We start from the raw sequence: 12,654 nt of genomic DNA on the forward strand, positions 1-12,654 counted from the left end.
TACTGTGCAGCGCCTGATCGACAGGCGCTACACACCTGATCAGCGCCGCACTTCAAACTATCTAAAAATTGCTAAGTCAGAGTGCAACGCCGAAGAGCTAGGCGCTACACTATACAGTGTAGCGCCTAAGGCGTAGGCGTTGCACAATCAAGGGTTTGTTTCACTTAGATTCTGTACCATGAAAAGAGGGGCCTGTCAGGGATTAGCTAGCTACCCCATGTTCAAAATATCTGAGTACTGTCTAAATACATATAAAACTGGGCTGCACTATACATAGAGATTACGGTCGTGTCAACCGCAAGAAATCTGAATTAGCATAGCAGGTACAAGCACTGTCGTGTCTTGTCTCTCCTAGCCTGCGCTACTATGAAAGAAGCTCTCTTTGGTCTGTATAGAACGCTAAAAAAATAGTCTTAATCTTTCTTGTTTCACTTTTTTTAGAATTAATCATTTTTTGTATTCTCTTCCAGCTGATTGTATGGTTTAGAGACGTGCGTACACATGCACGCACTAATTTTTTCTTTGCAAAAGAACACATGGCCTTTAGATGAGCTGTGATTTAGCTAGCCAGTCAAAAAAGCAATCGATCCCATCCCACGATTGATTTTGAGATGGATTCATGGGTTCATATAGTAAAAATCCTGAACTGAAAGCGCTAGCTCCTGAAAGTGTGATGAACATGCAATGTCAGTGAGTCAGTCACCCAGACGCAACGTGCTGGGTAGTGACCCAGGCGCAACGTGTTGGGTTAAACATTTGCCAAATCTTCCGAAATCCAAAGCGATCGATCGGCACCACCGCAACAAGATCGCATCAAGCTGCAAGTGCAGTATGTCACGAGCTGTACAGTAGGCAGGTGAATATTTGGAAGTGTGGGAAGGGCGTCTACTTGCGAGCCGACTTTAGTCCAAGAAGATACAACTACTATGACCGACTAACGCTGGCCCCAATGAGACACGAGATTCCATTCCAAAGTCCACTAGTGCAGCGCCTAAGCTGTAGGCTCTACACTGTACAGTGTAGCGCCTAGCTGTTAGGCGTTGCACATTAACTTAGCAATTTTTAGGCAGTTCGAAATGCGATGCTGTCAGGCGTGTAACGCCTATTAGTCAGGCGCTGCACAGTGTAGTGTGACGCCTATCTGTCAGGCACTACATAAAAGGGTCAGCCGGATGAAATTTTTTCTTTAATAGTTTACTTTGTGAATTCTTTTTATTCATAGCTTAAATTTGTCGTTTTTGCCCGGGGTTCGCGACAGTGTGGCAGGGAGGATCGATCCCTCTCGCGCTAGCCGTCGGTCCGATGGAAAGGGAGGGAAGGAGGGAGAGAACGGGCGTTGGGCGAGGCCGCTTTAGCATGCCAACCACGTGTGTCTAGCCGTCGGTCCGATGGAAAGGGAGGGAAGGAGGGAGAGAACGGGCGTTGGGCGAGGCCGCTTTAGCATGCCAACCACGTGTGTCTAGCTCAGGTCCGGAATTGACGACCCATGTTCCTTCCGCCCGGGCCCACCCACCAGTCACACCAACCCCCCGCCGCACCGCCACCAACACGGCGCCAACCACGGGAGGAAAAAGTGCAGACGCGTACTGGCAGAATATAAGCAGTTCACGGGCGAGGCGGACGAGGTGGCCATTTCTTTTCTTCTACAGCTCCTGCTAGTAGTACGTTCCAGGATCGCCGGAGCCCCGGAGGAAGAGCAAAGCGTAGCGGAGGAGGGAGAGGAAGAGAGAGATGAGGTGGACGGCGTTCGCGTGGGAGAGCGCGTCCCGGGCCTTCAACAACCGCCCCACCTTCACCGGCCTCGTCGTCGTCCTCGCCGCAAGGTCCCTCCTGCTTCCTTTCCCTTCCTCCGCCCGCTAATTTCCCCCCTCCCCCTTGGCGCTGGGGCTTGGGGATTTCGACCGGATCTGCTGCCACCGCATACCTCGTGTGGCCGCTAGACTGCAGCAGCATTTTCGCGGTCGACGCAAATGTTGGGCACGAATATTTGGAGCGTCCTGTCATTTTTCTCGGGTTTTCTTTTCTTTGTTCAGAAAAAAAATGATAATATTCGGTGCCTTCATCGTTTCGTTCGTGGATCCTGGCCGGGATAGAAATATTCGGTGGTTGCTGCGGTTTCTCATCCTCTGAGCCACCGAAACTGTTGTATCAGTTCGAGATCGCCTCGGGTATTAACGGGATTCAGAGCTCACATAATAGCTCTACCTAGATCGATTCTCCATCAGAGGGTACCTCTGTTTTACCAGATTTCAGAATGCTAGAAAATGAGGGGGGAAATATAAGGATAGAGTCATTTCTTTTATATAACTGATGAAATGGGAAGAAAATAGTTAGTTAAACTAATTCTTCTTTCCACCTGTTTCGACCGGGCCCTCGTTTTCCAGCTACTTCTCGAATCTGATGTGTCCCCTACATCGCTGTGGACCTCGTATGCCTGCTGTATATTCTGCCATGGTCCATGTGGCCAACAAGAAGAAAAATTGCCCTTGATTTCTTCGTCCCGGTTTCAGTATTTTTCTAATACCAATTGTGCCTTTTCTCTATAAAACAATACTTGGAATATTTAAGAGCGGGGTCGTGAATACATTATAATTTGGTGAGTTGGTGCCATGTGCTGATTGCCATTTTATATGTGCTTTTGGACTGCTAGGCAAATGCTGGACTTCTGAATAATACATTTCTTCAATTCCTTGATTTTCTTGGTTAATGATTCGGCTGCAACATGCTTTTTATTTGTTTCTCTGCAATGTCTAAATAAATTTTATATGTATGTCATATGACTGTTTTGCGTGTATGAAAAGAGAGGCCTTGTCTAAGTAGTCTTGCGCTGTGATTGATACAATGCGATCACAAAATAAATATTTTTGTGCAAAGCTGCAAGACATGGACTGCTCCTGCTACCAGGTATACATAAGTGTAGCTGTTAAAAATGACATTGGTTCCTTCACAGAAGAAGACGACAATGGTAGATGATTGGGCTATAGGATTAATTTTCTGAGCATATATAATTGTCCTTGTCTATGCAGAGACTAGGCACACTCCCTCTTTTCTGGAAGAAACCATATTGTCCTTGTCTTGATCTATTTTAACGTTTTCATTATTTGGAGTGATGTAATTCAGTCGCAACTTAAAGAATATTTTTCAGTAAGCGGTAGCTTCGATGTAAAACACACCAATGAGGTTCATTTAAGAGTTAGTGTTATGAGTTCCTAAATGATTTGTATTACTAGAACAGCTATCTTACTATTTTTTTATATTAAGGGTGGCTTCAATGTAGAACACACAAATGAGATCATTTAAGATGCCTGAATAATTCCAAGAACTTCTAAATGTTTTGCATTGCTAGAACAGCTGTCCTATTTGCAAACCTGCTGATTTATGGTCTGCCGAATTTGCAGTAGTGGAGGAGGCCTCGTCGCATATGCAGACTCTCAGCCAGACCAGCCCCAAGGATTTAAAAAGAAGAAAATAGTGGTTCTTGGAACTGGCTGGGCTGGCACCACATTCCTGAGGAATCTTGATAGCAAACTGTACGATGTCCAGGTCATTTCACCTCGGAACTACTTTGCATTCACACCCTTGCTCCCAAGTGTTACCTGTGGAACAGTTGAACCAAGGAGCGTTGTTGAGCCAATCCGTAGGATTCTGGAGAAGGTATGATTTCTTCCATAAATTTCGGTGAACTTGTTGAACAATTCTAGAACTTTTATTCTTTCACAACCTGCTGAATGCCATGTACTCCAAATACTGGAATGGCTTGTTTTCACGATGGTACAACAAAATTCCTGACCTTGCTCATCTTGCTCAAGACCTATCTTGAATCCCAATAGTGAAGTTCGTTATCTAGTGAATAGTCATATTTCATACTTGAACACTACATTCGTTCATAGCTAAGTCAGATGATTAATTATGTGCCAAATGAATTAACCTTCGTTCTTAATACTGACAGAAAGGTGGAGACTTCAAATTCTGGGAAGCAGAGTGCTTCAAGATTGATCCAGCAAACAAGAAGATTCATTGCCGCTCAAATATGGGGACAAATCTTGATGGAAATGGCGAGTTCTTAGTTGACTATGACTATCTGGTGGTAGCTGTTGGAGCTAGGTCTAACACATTCAATACTCCCGGTGTGACAGAGAATTGCCACTTTTTGAAGGTAAGCTTTCGTATGGTTTGTATGAAATAAATTTGCCTCCAGTTTTAGGTCCATAACTACATTAATCTGCTTTATTTATATACACGTCTGACAAAGGAATGAATCTGGTTCAAACCATTCAGTTATGTTGTGCAAGATAAATAGTTATGTTAGTCTTTTAAATGATCTTACTGCATTTTAGTTGTTTCTAAGCTTCTGCCCTTATTGCTCCGTTCATATGGTCCTATTATATTCACAGGAAGTGGAAGATGCCCAAAAGATCCGAAGGAGTGTGATGGACTGCTTTGAGAAGGCAAGCCTCCCATACCTTAATGAAGAAGAGAGGAAGAAGAATCTTCACTTTGTTGTTGTGGGAGGTGGACCTACAGGTGTTGAATTTGCGGCAGAGTTGCATGATTTTGTTACTGAAGATCTATCCAAGCTCTATCCTTCTATTCAGCATCTTGTCAAGATATCACTGATCGAAGCTGCAGATCACATACTGACTATGTAAGGCCAAACCGGTCCTCTCTTACTTTTGATGCTTTATGAACTGAAAGTTCCTACCGCTTTACACTAGGTTGCCACCTTTTTGCTCATGTAATCTACCCCCAACAGTATGGAAACACATCATCACCTCATATATGACGTAACATTACTTCCTAGGCTAACAAAATAACAATTGTTTCTTCACTGAAAAAGGTTCGACAAGAGAATTACCAACTTTGCTGAGGACAAGTTTGGAAGGGATGGCATTGATGTAAAAACTGGATATAAAGTTGTGAAGGTTTCTAAGGATGCAATTACCATGCAAAATCCAGCTACTGGCGATATTGCAGTTCCTTACGGAATGGCTGTCTGGTCCACTGGTATTGGGACCCGCCCATTCGTTGTGGACTTCATGAAACAAATTGGCCAGGTATATAGACCTTTTTCTTTTGGAGTTGGCTATGTATCCTTCTGTCAGTTCAGCTAGCCAATGAATCATTTCTCTGCATATACAGGCTAATCGTCGTGTCCTCGCTACTGATGAATGGCTAAGGGTGCGTGAATGTGATGATGTTTATGCAGTAGGTGACTGTGCTACCATAAACCAGAGGAGAGTAATGGTAAGCAATATAATTTGTTATGTGTTCCTTTTGGTGTAGTGATTCTCCCCTATTTTCCATGTGGATAGAAAAAGGGTTTTCTTCTCAAACCCCTATGTGCCATTTAACTAGTACTTCCTTTGTAAACTAATATAAGAGCGCTTAGATCGCTAAATTAGTAATCTAAATGCTCTTATATTAGTTTACGGAGGGAGTAGTAAAATTCTTGAGATTATCTTCATTGTATATGTAGTAGATGAGGATTCACATAAATGCTACAAACATATTTGATATGTATTGTTGAATACTTTCGCTAGGATACTTGAACTGCTATATTAGCGGTTTAGACTTACCCAGTACTACCGTATCCATATCCTTTTTTGGTGCATTATAGCTACATGTCAATACATCATAGTGACTTTGTTGATCATTTGCGAATTGTATTTGGTACCATTCAGGAATTTATGTTCTTGGTGTCTAATGCTTGCAGGAGGACATCTCAGAAATATTCAGAGTTGCAGACAAAGATAAATCTGGAACCTTGACTGTGAAAGAAATCCAAGACATCCTGGAGGATATCTACGTGAGATATCCGCAAGTAAAGCTATACATGAAGAGCAAGCAACTGAACGGAATTGCAGATTTAATAAGAACTGGCAAAGGTGACACCGAAAAGGAATCTGTAGAGCTGAGCATTGAAGAGTTTAAGAAGGCTCTTTCACTCGTGGATTCACAAGTCAAGAATCTACCTGCAACAGCTCAGGTTTCCCTTTTTTTGTCTATTGGAATTTTACAATGCACAAAGTTCCAAAGCAACCACTTGAGTTAAAATTCATCGCTTTTTTAGTTCTAACTAGTTTGTTCTGTCAGGTTGCTGCACAGCAAGGACAGTATCTTGCGACGTGCTTTAACAAGATGCAGGCTGCTGAAGAAAATCCTGAAGGACCAATCCGCATTAGGGGAGAAGGCCGTCATCGTTTCAACCCCTTCAGGTGCTTATTTTGCATCATTTGTCAGCTCATTTCTTTTCCTAATCATTTTGGTATCTTCATTCTGACAAGAATGCACTGTAGTTATTCATGTGAAGTAACTGCTAGCAATGATTATGTTGAATCCGGAAAGCAGTTGAAAAGAAAATTGAAGATCGAAATATGTCGATAACAGAATAATTAAGGCTGCATGCATGTGCAACTGCTCATACCTGATTGCCTTATTTTCTTTCTTGTCTATTGGCTGATACTATTGCTTTGCTGATTCCTCCAGGTACAGGCATTTAGGCCAGTTTGCCCCACTAGGAGGGGAGCAAACCGCTGCACAGCTCCCTGGTGACTGGGTCTCCATCGGTCACAGCTCACAGTGGCTCTGGTATTCCGTCTACGCAACGTAAGTGCTTGTTTCCTTTTTGATGATGAGAAAGTCAGACTGCGCAATCACCTACGTTTGTATCTAACCTAACACTTGGTTTTTCCCTCCTCTTTGCTATGAGTTCAGCAAACAAATAAGCTGGCGCACGAGGGCACTGGTGATATCTGACTGGGGCCGTCGCTTCATCTTCGGTAGAGACTCGAGCGGCATATAGTCAAAGGAGATATGATTTTGTTTGCGGTATATACATAGGCTAAGGCCAGTAGTGGTACCTTCCACCCAAGTCTGTTCTTGCAGATGCATATAATCTTTTTTGTCAGGGAAAGAATAAAAGTAACCCTGCACTTCCCTAGTGCTCCACGGAGAAAATTCCTTTGTACCTTTTACTCTCGAGAGTTCTACTTCTGCGGCACGCGCAAACTCGCAGATTAATTTTGTACGTAGTCCTTTTACCACAAAGATATGCAAAGGGCCAGTTTGGACCTGTTTTTGTTCTGAAAAATCCTGTTTGTGCGGAGGCCTGATTTTGTCATGCGAAATGCTGTTGATGTGGACACCAGATTTTGTGCTGTGAAACACTGTTTACGTGAACTATGTTTGTGACTAGCAAAACTTCTACTGGCTCTGCATGTTTCGGGCCTCGATCTGCCCTTTTTCCAAGTTCTGGTTAAGTGGGTGGTTTGTTGACTGGAGTACTAGTAAAGATGAAGAAAAGTTAAAGAGTGTTGTTTTGCAGTTGACGAATCCGGAGTGTTCCAGTCTATAAAGGTTTACGCTCTTGAGTTGTTCCAGTTCAAATATCCCCTTCGAAAACCCTGCTATCTGCCAAGGAGGTTTGGGTGGTTCTCATTATTTATTCACTGTTTAGTTGGTATATGGAACACAACCAACCGTTGGTGGATAAACAATTCCCCCGAATAAAGGGCAAACTGAATAGACGCAGTCCATAAGTTAAGGACCGCAATATCTGGTGAATGTTCACTGGGAAGGGTTGGTATTTGCAAACGTTTTAGATGACGAGTTTAGTTGTATGGGGTTGGCAGTCAGAAACATTGGGTTGGCAGCCAGAAACGTATGGCAATTTTTGGGAATGTTCACCGGAAAGGTTAGTATTTGTAAACGTTTTAGATGATAAGTTTAGTTGTATGGGGTTGGCAATCACAAACATATTGCAGTTTTTGAGAAGAGAAATTTTACAACAAAAAACGGCAGGATTTGCCATCTCGTATCATACCAGGTAAAGTTGCCAAAAAAAAAGTAGCTTGTCATCCCCCTCCTAGCTGACGTTTGTCAGTTATCATTAACATAAATTAATAATAACAAAATTCGATCAATTCCCTCAAGCAGAATGCAAGCTTCACAGTTTTGCTGAAGATGCAAAGGACCTCAAGCGAAGGAAAAAATTGCTGCAATGTTGAATTGATGCAGTCCATAGTTGCCAGAATTTCGGGCACAGTAAATATTAGTTTAACATGCTAAATAGATCAGGTGAGAGGTACAACCGCTGAATTTCAGCTTCACACCTCAAATGAAAAGTCAAAGCTCCTTTTGCACCTATGTTGTCTCTGTCTTATTGTTTGATTTCTCCATTGAATAATCCATTTTGACAGCAACTCAAGACTAAAGAATGGAAAAGGTAAACACTTGCTAGCTGAAAATTCCTAGAATTCAAGGAAAGAACGTTCCAATTGAACCATGCTTGGGAGAAAAGTATGATCTTGAGACAGTCCAAAAGACCACCACCCTCCACATATAATAAAGGTCACGCCAAATGGAAATACGCACATTCCCTAGAATATTACACCGTTGCCTCTCTGAAAATGACACCGCCCGGAAATGTATATGTGAGTACAAGTGGCAGAAGCTTCTCACAAGTTGCACCCATTCAGCTTTAGAAGTCAAGGGTCTATCTGGCCATGAAGTGGAAATAGACTTAAAAAAAACGCCCTTCATGAATTCCAAGAAAGCAACAGGTTGTTCTGAGCCACAAAGGGCTGAATAATGCTCCATCATTATCAGCCTCCCTGGTTGGCCGGTTAGGTTAGGTATAGGTGTATTTGTACCTAATTCTTCCAGCTCAACAGTTATATTAGTAGTACAGATCATATCAGCAAAGGAACAAGAACAATTATATCAGTACAGGTCAGGTGGACAAATAAAAAGAGAAGAACCAGATGCTGAGCCCACAACGTTTCATGTCCTGGAAGACCTGTCAGTTAGACAACTCGAAAGTGCTCAATAGTACGACATGAAAGATATCATTATTAGCAAGGCCACTGTATCTACTATTTTGTTGGGGAAAACATATACTATTAGAGAAAGATTCCCCGGATGATTGGCACTGAGCTGACAAAAAGTATGGCCACAATGTTAGCTGCCTAAACATGTTGATCCAGGAAATAGTGTAACATGAGCAGAGAACTTCCATTAAACACCTTGAAGAGTGATTTTTCTGATAAAATTACATTTGGTATTGATTGGAACCAGCACTGACTGAAACAGCGGTGGGAAATGTAACACAATCACACATCTAAATCTAGAACACCACGTACAAGATTTATCCCAGAGGATATTATTATCAAGCACTGACTGGCTATCTACATATAGGGCCGAGGAAGAAGCTAAATCTTAATTACACAAAGCCTCATCTTAGTTCGCGAGAGCTAAAACCATGGACAGGAACCGGTGTTTTGCAGAGTTTTTGGCACCGTGTTTATACCGAATCAACCTCTTCAACCTGCTGACGAGCAAGATATCTCTCTCTTCGTTCCTTCTGAAATAGGAAAAATGGAGAATGTGATCACATGGTGCACAGACGCATCTCGGCTCTCGGGCATTAGTAAAAGACTGGACTATTGTCATTAAAAACACTCGAGCACTGATCTTACCCATTCATCGATCACAAGCCCTTCACCAACGATAGGGGGACTGGTGTCTTCTGGAGGCTTCTTGCGTGCCTCAAGAGCTGCTTCAGCTTCAGCGAGCTGACGCTTGAGTCTGTCCAGTTGCTTCAAGGAAGAAATTGCCACAAATGTGTAAGGTGAATTTGCTGCTCCCCAGAATTGTGTTGTACTCAGAGCGAAAGCAAGAGAAAAGATGGGGCTCTGATGTCACTTACTGCGCTAGGACGCTCAGCATCCAAGAAAATAACCCGCAGAATTTGTTCAACTGCAACCTGATCTTTCTGCTCATCGAACTGTGACATACGAGTATATAGGTAAAACTTAGAGAGAGAAAAAAAATGAAACTACAACAATAAGACTTTAGGCGATTGGACGGTTTCAAGGGGCAAAAGAACATACCAATTCTGGAACATACTCCACAGGCCCTTTAACTTTCAGGCTAACAATCTTGAACTTGACCTTGCACTTCTGATCTAAAGGCTTCTCGTTGTTCTCAGGATGCTCCACAAACTTGAACACTGGAATTGAATGGTTGAACAATGAAAAAAGAGGGGAATAAAAACAAAGAAATGCACATCAAAGGTTGAAATCTGCTTTGCATTACCTGTAGCTATGATGGTTTCTCCTGGAGCAAGTATGCCGCCGGGAGGCCTCATGAAGCAGCTCTTTGGTGCTGTTGTTTGGAACTAAAAAACAGATAGGACATGCGTTCCATTAGTACCACACCTTATTATTGTTACATCAAACCAACCTAGTAACAAGGAAAATTTGTAAAACCACTAGCATTCAAGGTCAAGTAATGGGATTTAATTCATTGAAGGACTTAATTAATTTATTCCCTAATTTAATGAAGATAGCAGGGGAGGGAGAGAAGTGTTGTTACCTTGAACGCCACATGGGACTTGCTGATGTTCTTGATCTTCACCGCGCTCCGGACTTGCTTGCCAGGCTCATCTGCGCGATTAAAAGGTATAAGGTACTTAATTCATGCAAATTTGAGCCTTTATTTTTCAAACATGGCCATCTATTAATCGATTATTAAGCTGCCAAATTTCTTTGCCAAATCAGAAATTTCACATAATGAAGCAGGGCAACTCCAAAGATTTACGAGCCAAGAACAATCAAATAAAGAACCCAATTCAATACAATCCAATCCAAACTTAGCAGGAGAGATGGTTCAAAGCGAGAAGTCTTGGGCGGACTAACAGCTCGGCAGGAAAGTAGAAGCCGCCGTCAAGAAGCAGAGGAGGGAGAAGAAGAGTAAGAAGGTTTGATGGCGCATACGTACATGGGAAGTAGAGCTTTGATGGCGGGTCAAGCCGCAGCCGCCGCCTGGTAGGCAGCAGCGACCGTATCGCCGCGGCACCAGACGACCCGCCCGACCCCTCCGCGCCTCCTCCCTCCGCCAGAGGCGGCGGTGGGCCGGACGCGGTCCCCCACAGAGGCATGTGTCACAGCTCCCGCCGCGTCGTCGCCCCCCTCTTGCTGCTGGTCGTGCCCCTCCGCCGCGGCGCGGAGCCCCCTGCAGCACCAGCACCAGCAGAGGATCGTCGCTCGTCGTCGGAAGCCGTCGAGCGTGTGATGGTGCGGTGCGCCTTGGTTGGAGTGGTTGGGCGGCTAGTGGAGGTCGAGGAAGAAGAATATTATTGGGGCGGGGTGGACGAGAGGAGAGCTGCAGTCAAGTGCGTTCTGAGAGGGGTGTTCTTATGGTGGATAGACGGCGGTGGGGTCACCTGGGCAGGTTCTGCTACTAGTGCACTTTAACCCTCCTTCCAGTCAGAGGGCGTTCGTGAAGATGATGATGATTGTCAATGGTGACTGGAGATGATTGTAATAAGCATTAGCGATTTTTAAGTGGGTGCCATAGTAGTTAAAAGAGAAAAATGCAACCCCAGTCACTTAGACTAGTCACAATGGGAGTAACTTAACTAGTAACATCACACATTTCAATACAAGATTGTTTATGTGGCAGCTAATTAATAAGGAGAGAGGTTTGTGGTAACTTAGGTAGTTACTGTAACATCACACATTTCAAGGCATAATGAGTCTATAGCCTAATAAATAAAATCTTTCATGATACCACTCATATGTTACTATCCACTATGGAGGTAGTAACACAGACTAGTAACATCGGCAAGTTACTACTCTATATTACTCCCCACCGTGAGCAGTCTTAACTTGTGTCGTGTGCCCACTTTTAGTCACCGCACCCAAGAATACATCCATTACGGCCACTAAATACGACAAGACGTGGTTATACTGTCATTGTTGAGCGTGTTGAGCTTCTACGCGCCATTATTGACCACGTGTTGACCAGTCACCGCGCCAGCTGGCAAGAAGCCGCCGTCTGCATGTCGTTTTTTGCAAAAAACCCTGGCGTCGTTGAAAATGGATCAAATCCCCTTGCATGTCCGTCTTCGGTCACATCGAAGCAGGGAGCGGCACATGGGAGAAGAAGGCGAACGTCGCTGCCACCGGCTCATTGCCGAGGGAGAGGCGTTAACGGGGTCGAGATGCATGGTTCGTCAACCCCTGTTCGTCCGGGGGTGCATAGGCGTGGAGGCAATGGCCCCTGCTCGTCGCCCTGACAGTGCGCCGCCCCAAACTACAGTAAGCCCCAATCTTTTTCGTCAAGCCTTGGATTCTTGGGTTGTTAATCTGCAATATTTCGTTTCGGCATCGAATATCTTGGGTTAGTTTGATAGGGTTGCCCCATTTGAGTAGAGATTTCGCTAGGGTTTTCCGCATGATTTGGGGGTTTCAGAGTAGGTTTTTAGCTATACAAAGGAGGTACCTTGTAGTTGATTCTGATGCATTCGTACATGTTTTAGTCGACAATATTTTGTTTGGGGTCATCCATTTTGGGGTAGTTAGATAGGGTTGACCGCATTGGAGTGTTGATTTCGCTAGGTTTTTGTACGTGATTTGGGAGTTTCGGAGTAGGGTGTTAGCTTTGTAAAGGAAGTGCATTTTAGTTGATTCCAATGCATATGGACATGTTTTATTCTTAGAAGGTGCATGGAGAAAAAATTATTCAGTTCAACCATGGTGGATTGATAACCCACAAGTATAGGGGATCGTTTGTAGCCTTCTTCGATAAATAAGAATGTCAAACCTAACGAGGAGCTAAAGGTAGAACAAATATTCCCTCAATCTCTATCGA

General features: G+C 43.6%; 2 protein-coding genes across 2 annotated transcripts; one reads left to right on the forward strand and one right to left on the reverse strand.

The window, feature by feature from the left end:
- Window positions 1-1,545: 1,545 nt before the first annotated feature.
- On the forward strand, window positions 1,546-7,090 carry LOC123147421 (external alternative NAD(P)H-ubiquinone oxidoreductase B2, mitochondrial). Its single transcript, XM_044566665.1, has 10 exons — window positions 1,546-1,823; window positions 3,399-3,654; window positions 3,950-4,156; window positions 4,395-4,645; window positions 4,838-5,054; window positions 5,140-5,244; window positions 5,714-5,986; window positions 6,094-6,215; window positions 6,487-6,606; window positions 6,715-7,090. The coding sequence occupies exons 1-10, from the start codon at window positions 1,732-1,734 to the stop codon at window positions 6,800-6,802; spliced, it is 1,731 nt and encodes a 576-aa protein (XP_044422600.1). The 5' UTR covers window positions 1,546-1,731; the 3' UTR covers window positions 6,803-7,090.
- A 1,898-nt stretch (window positions 7,091-8,988) lies between these two features.
- Window positions 8,989-11,174, reverse strand: LOC123147422 (vesicle-associated protein 4-1). The gene is made up of 7 exons (XM_044566666.1): window positions 10,780-11,174; window positions 10,375-10,445; window positions 10,096-10,177; window positions 9,891-10,009; window positions 9,707-9,784; window positions 9,477-9,596; window positions 8,989-9,361 (listed from the first exon to the last, which is right to left on the reverse strand). The coding sequence occupies exons 1-7, from the start codon at window positions 10,937-10,939 to the stop codon at window positions 9,302-9,304; spliced, it is 690 nt and encodes a 229-aa protein (XP_044422601.1). The 5' UTR covers window positions 10,940-11,174; the 3' UTR covers window positions 8,989-9,301.
- Window positions 11,175-12,654: the final 1,480 nt, after the last annotated feature.

The sequence above is a fragment of the Triticum aestivum genome, chromosome 7A, assembly GCF_018294505.1.
Source record: "Triticum aestivum cultivar Chinese Spring chromosome 7A, IWGSC CS RefSeq v2.1, whole genome shotgun sequence".
NCBI lineage: Eukaryota > Viridiplantae > Streptophyta > Magnoliopsida > Poales > Poaceae > Triticum > Triticum aestivum.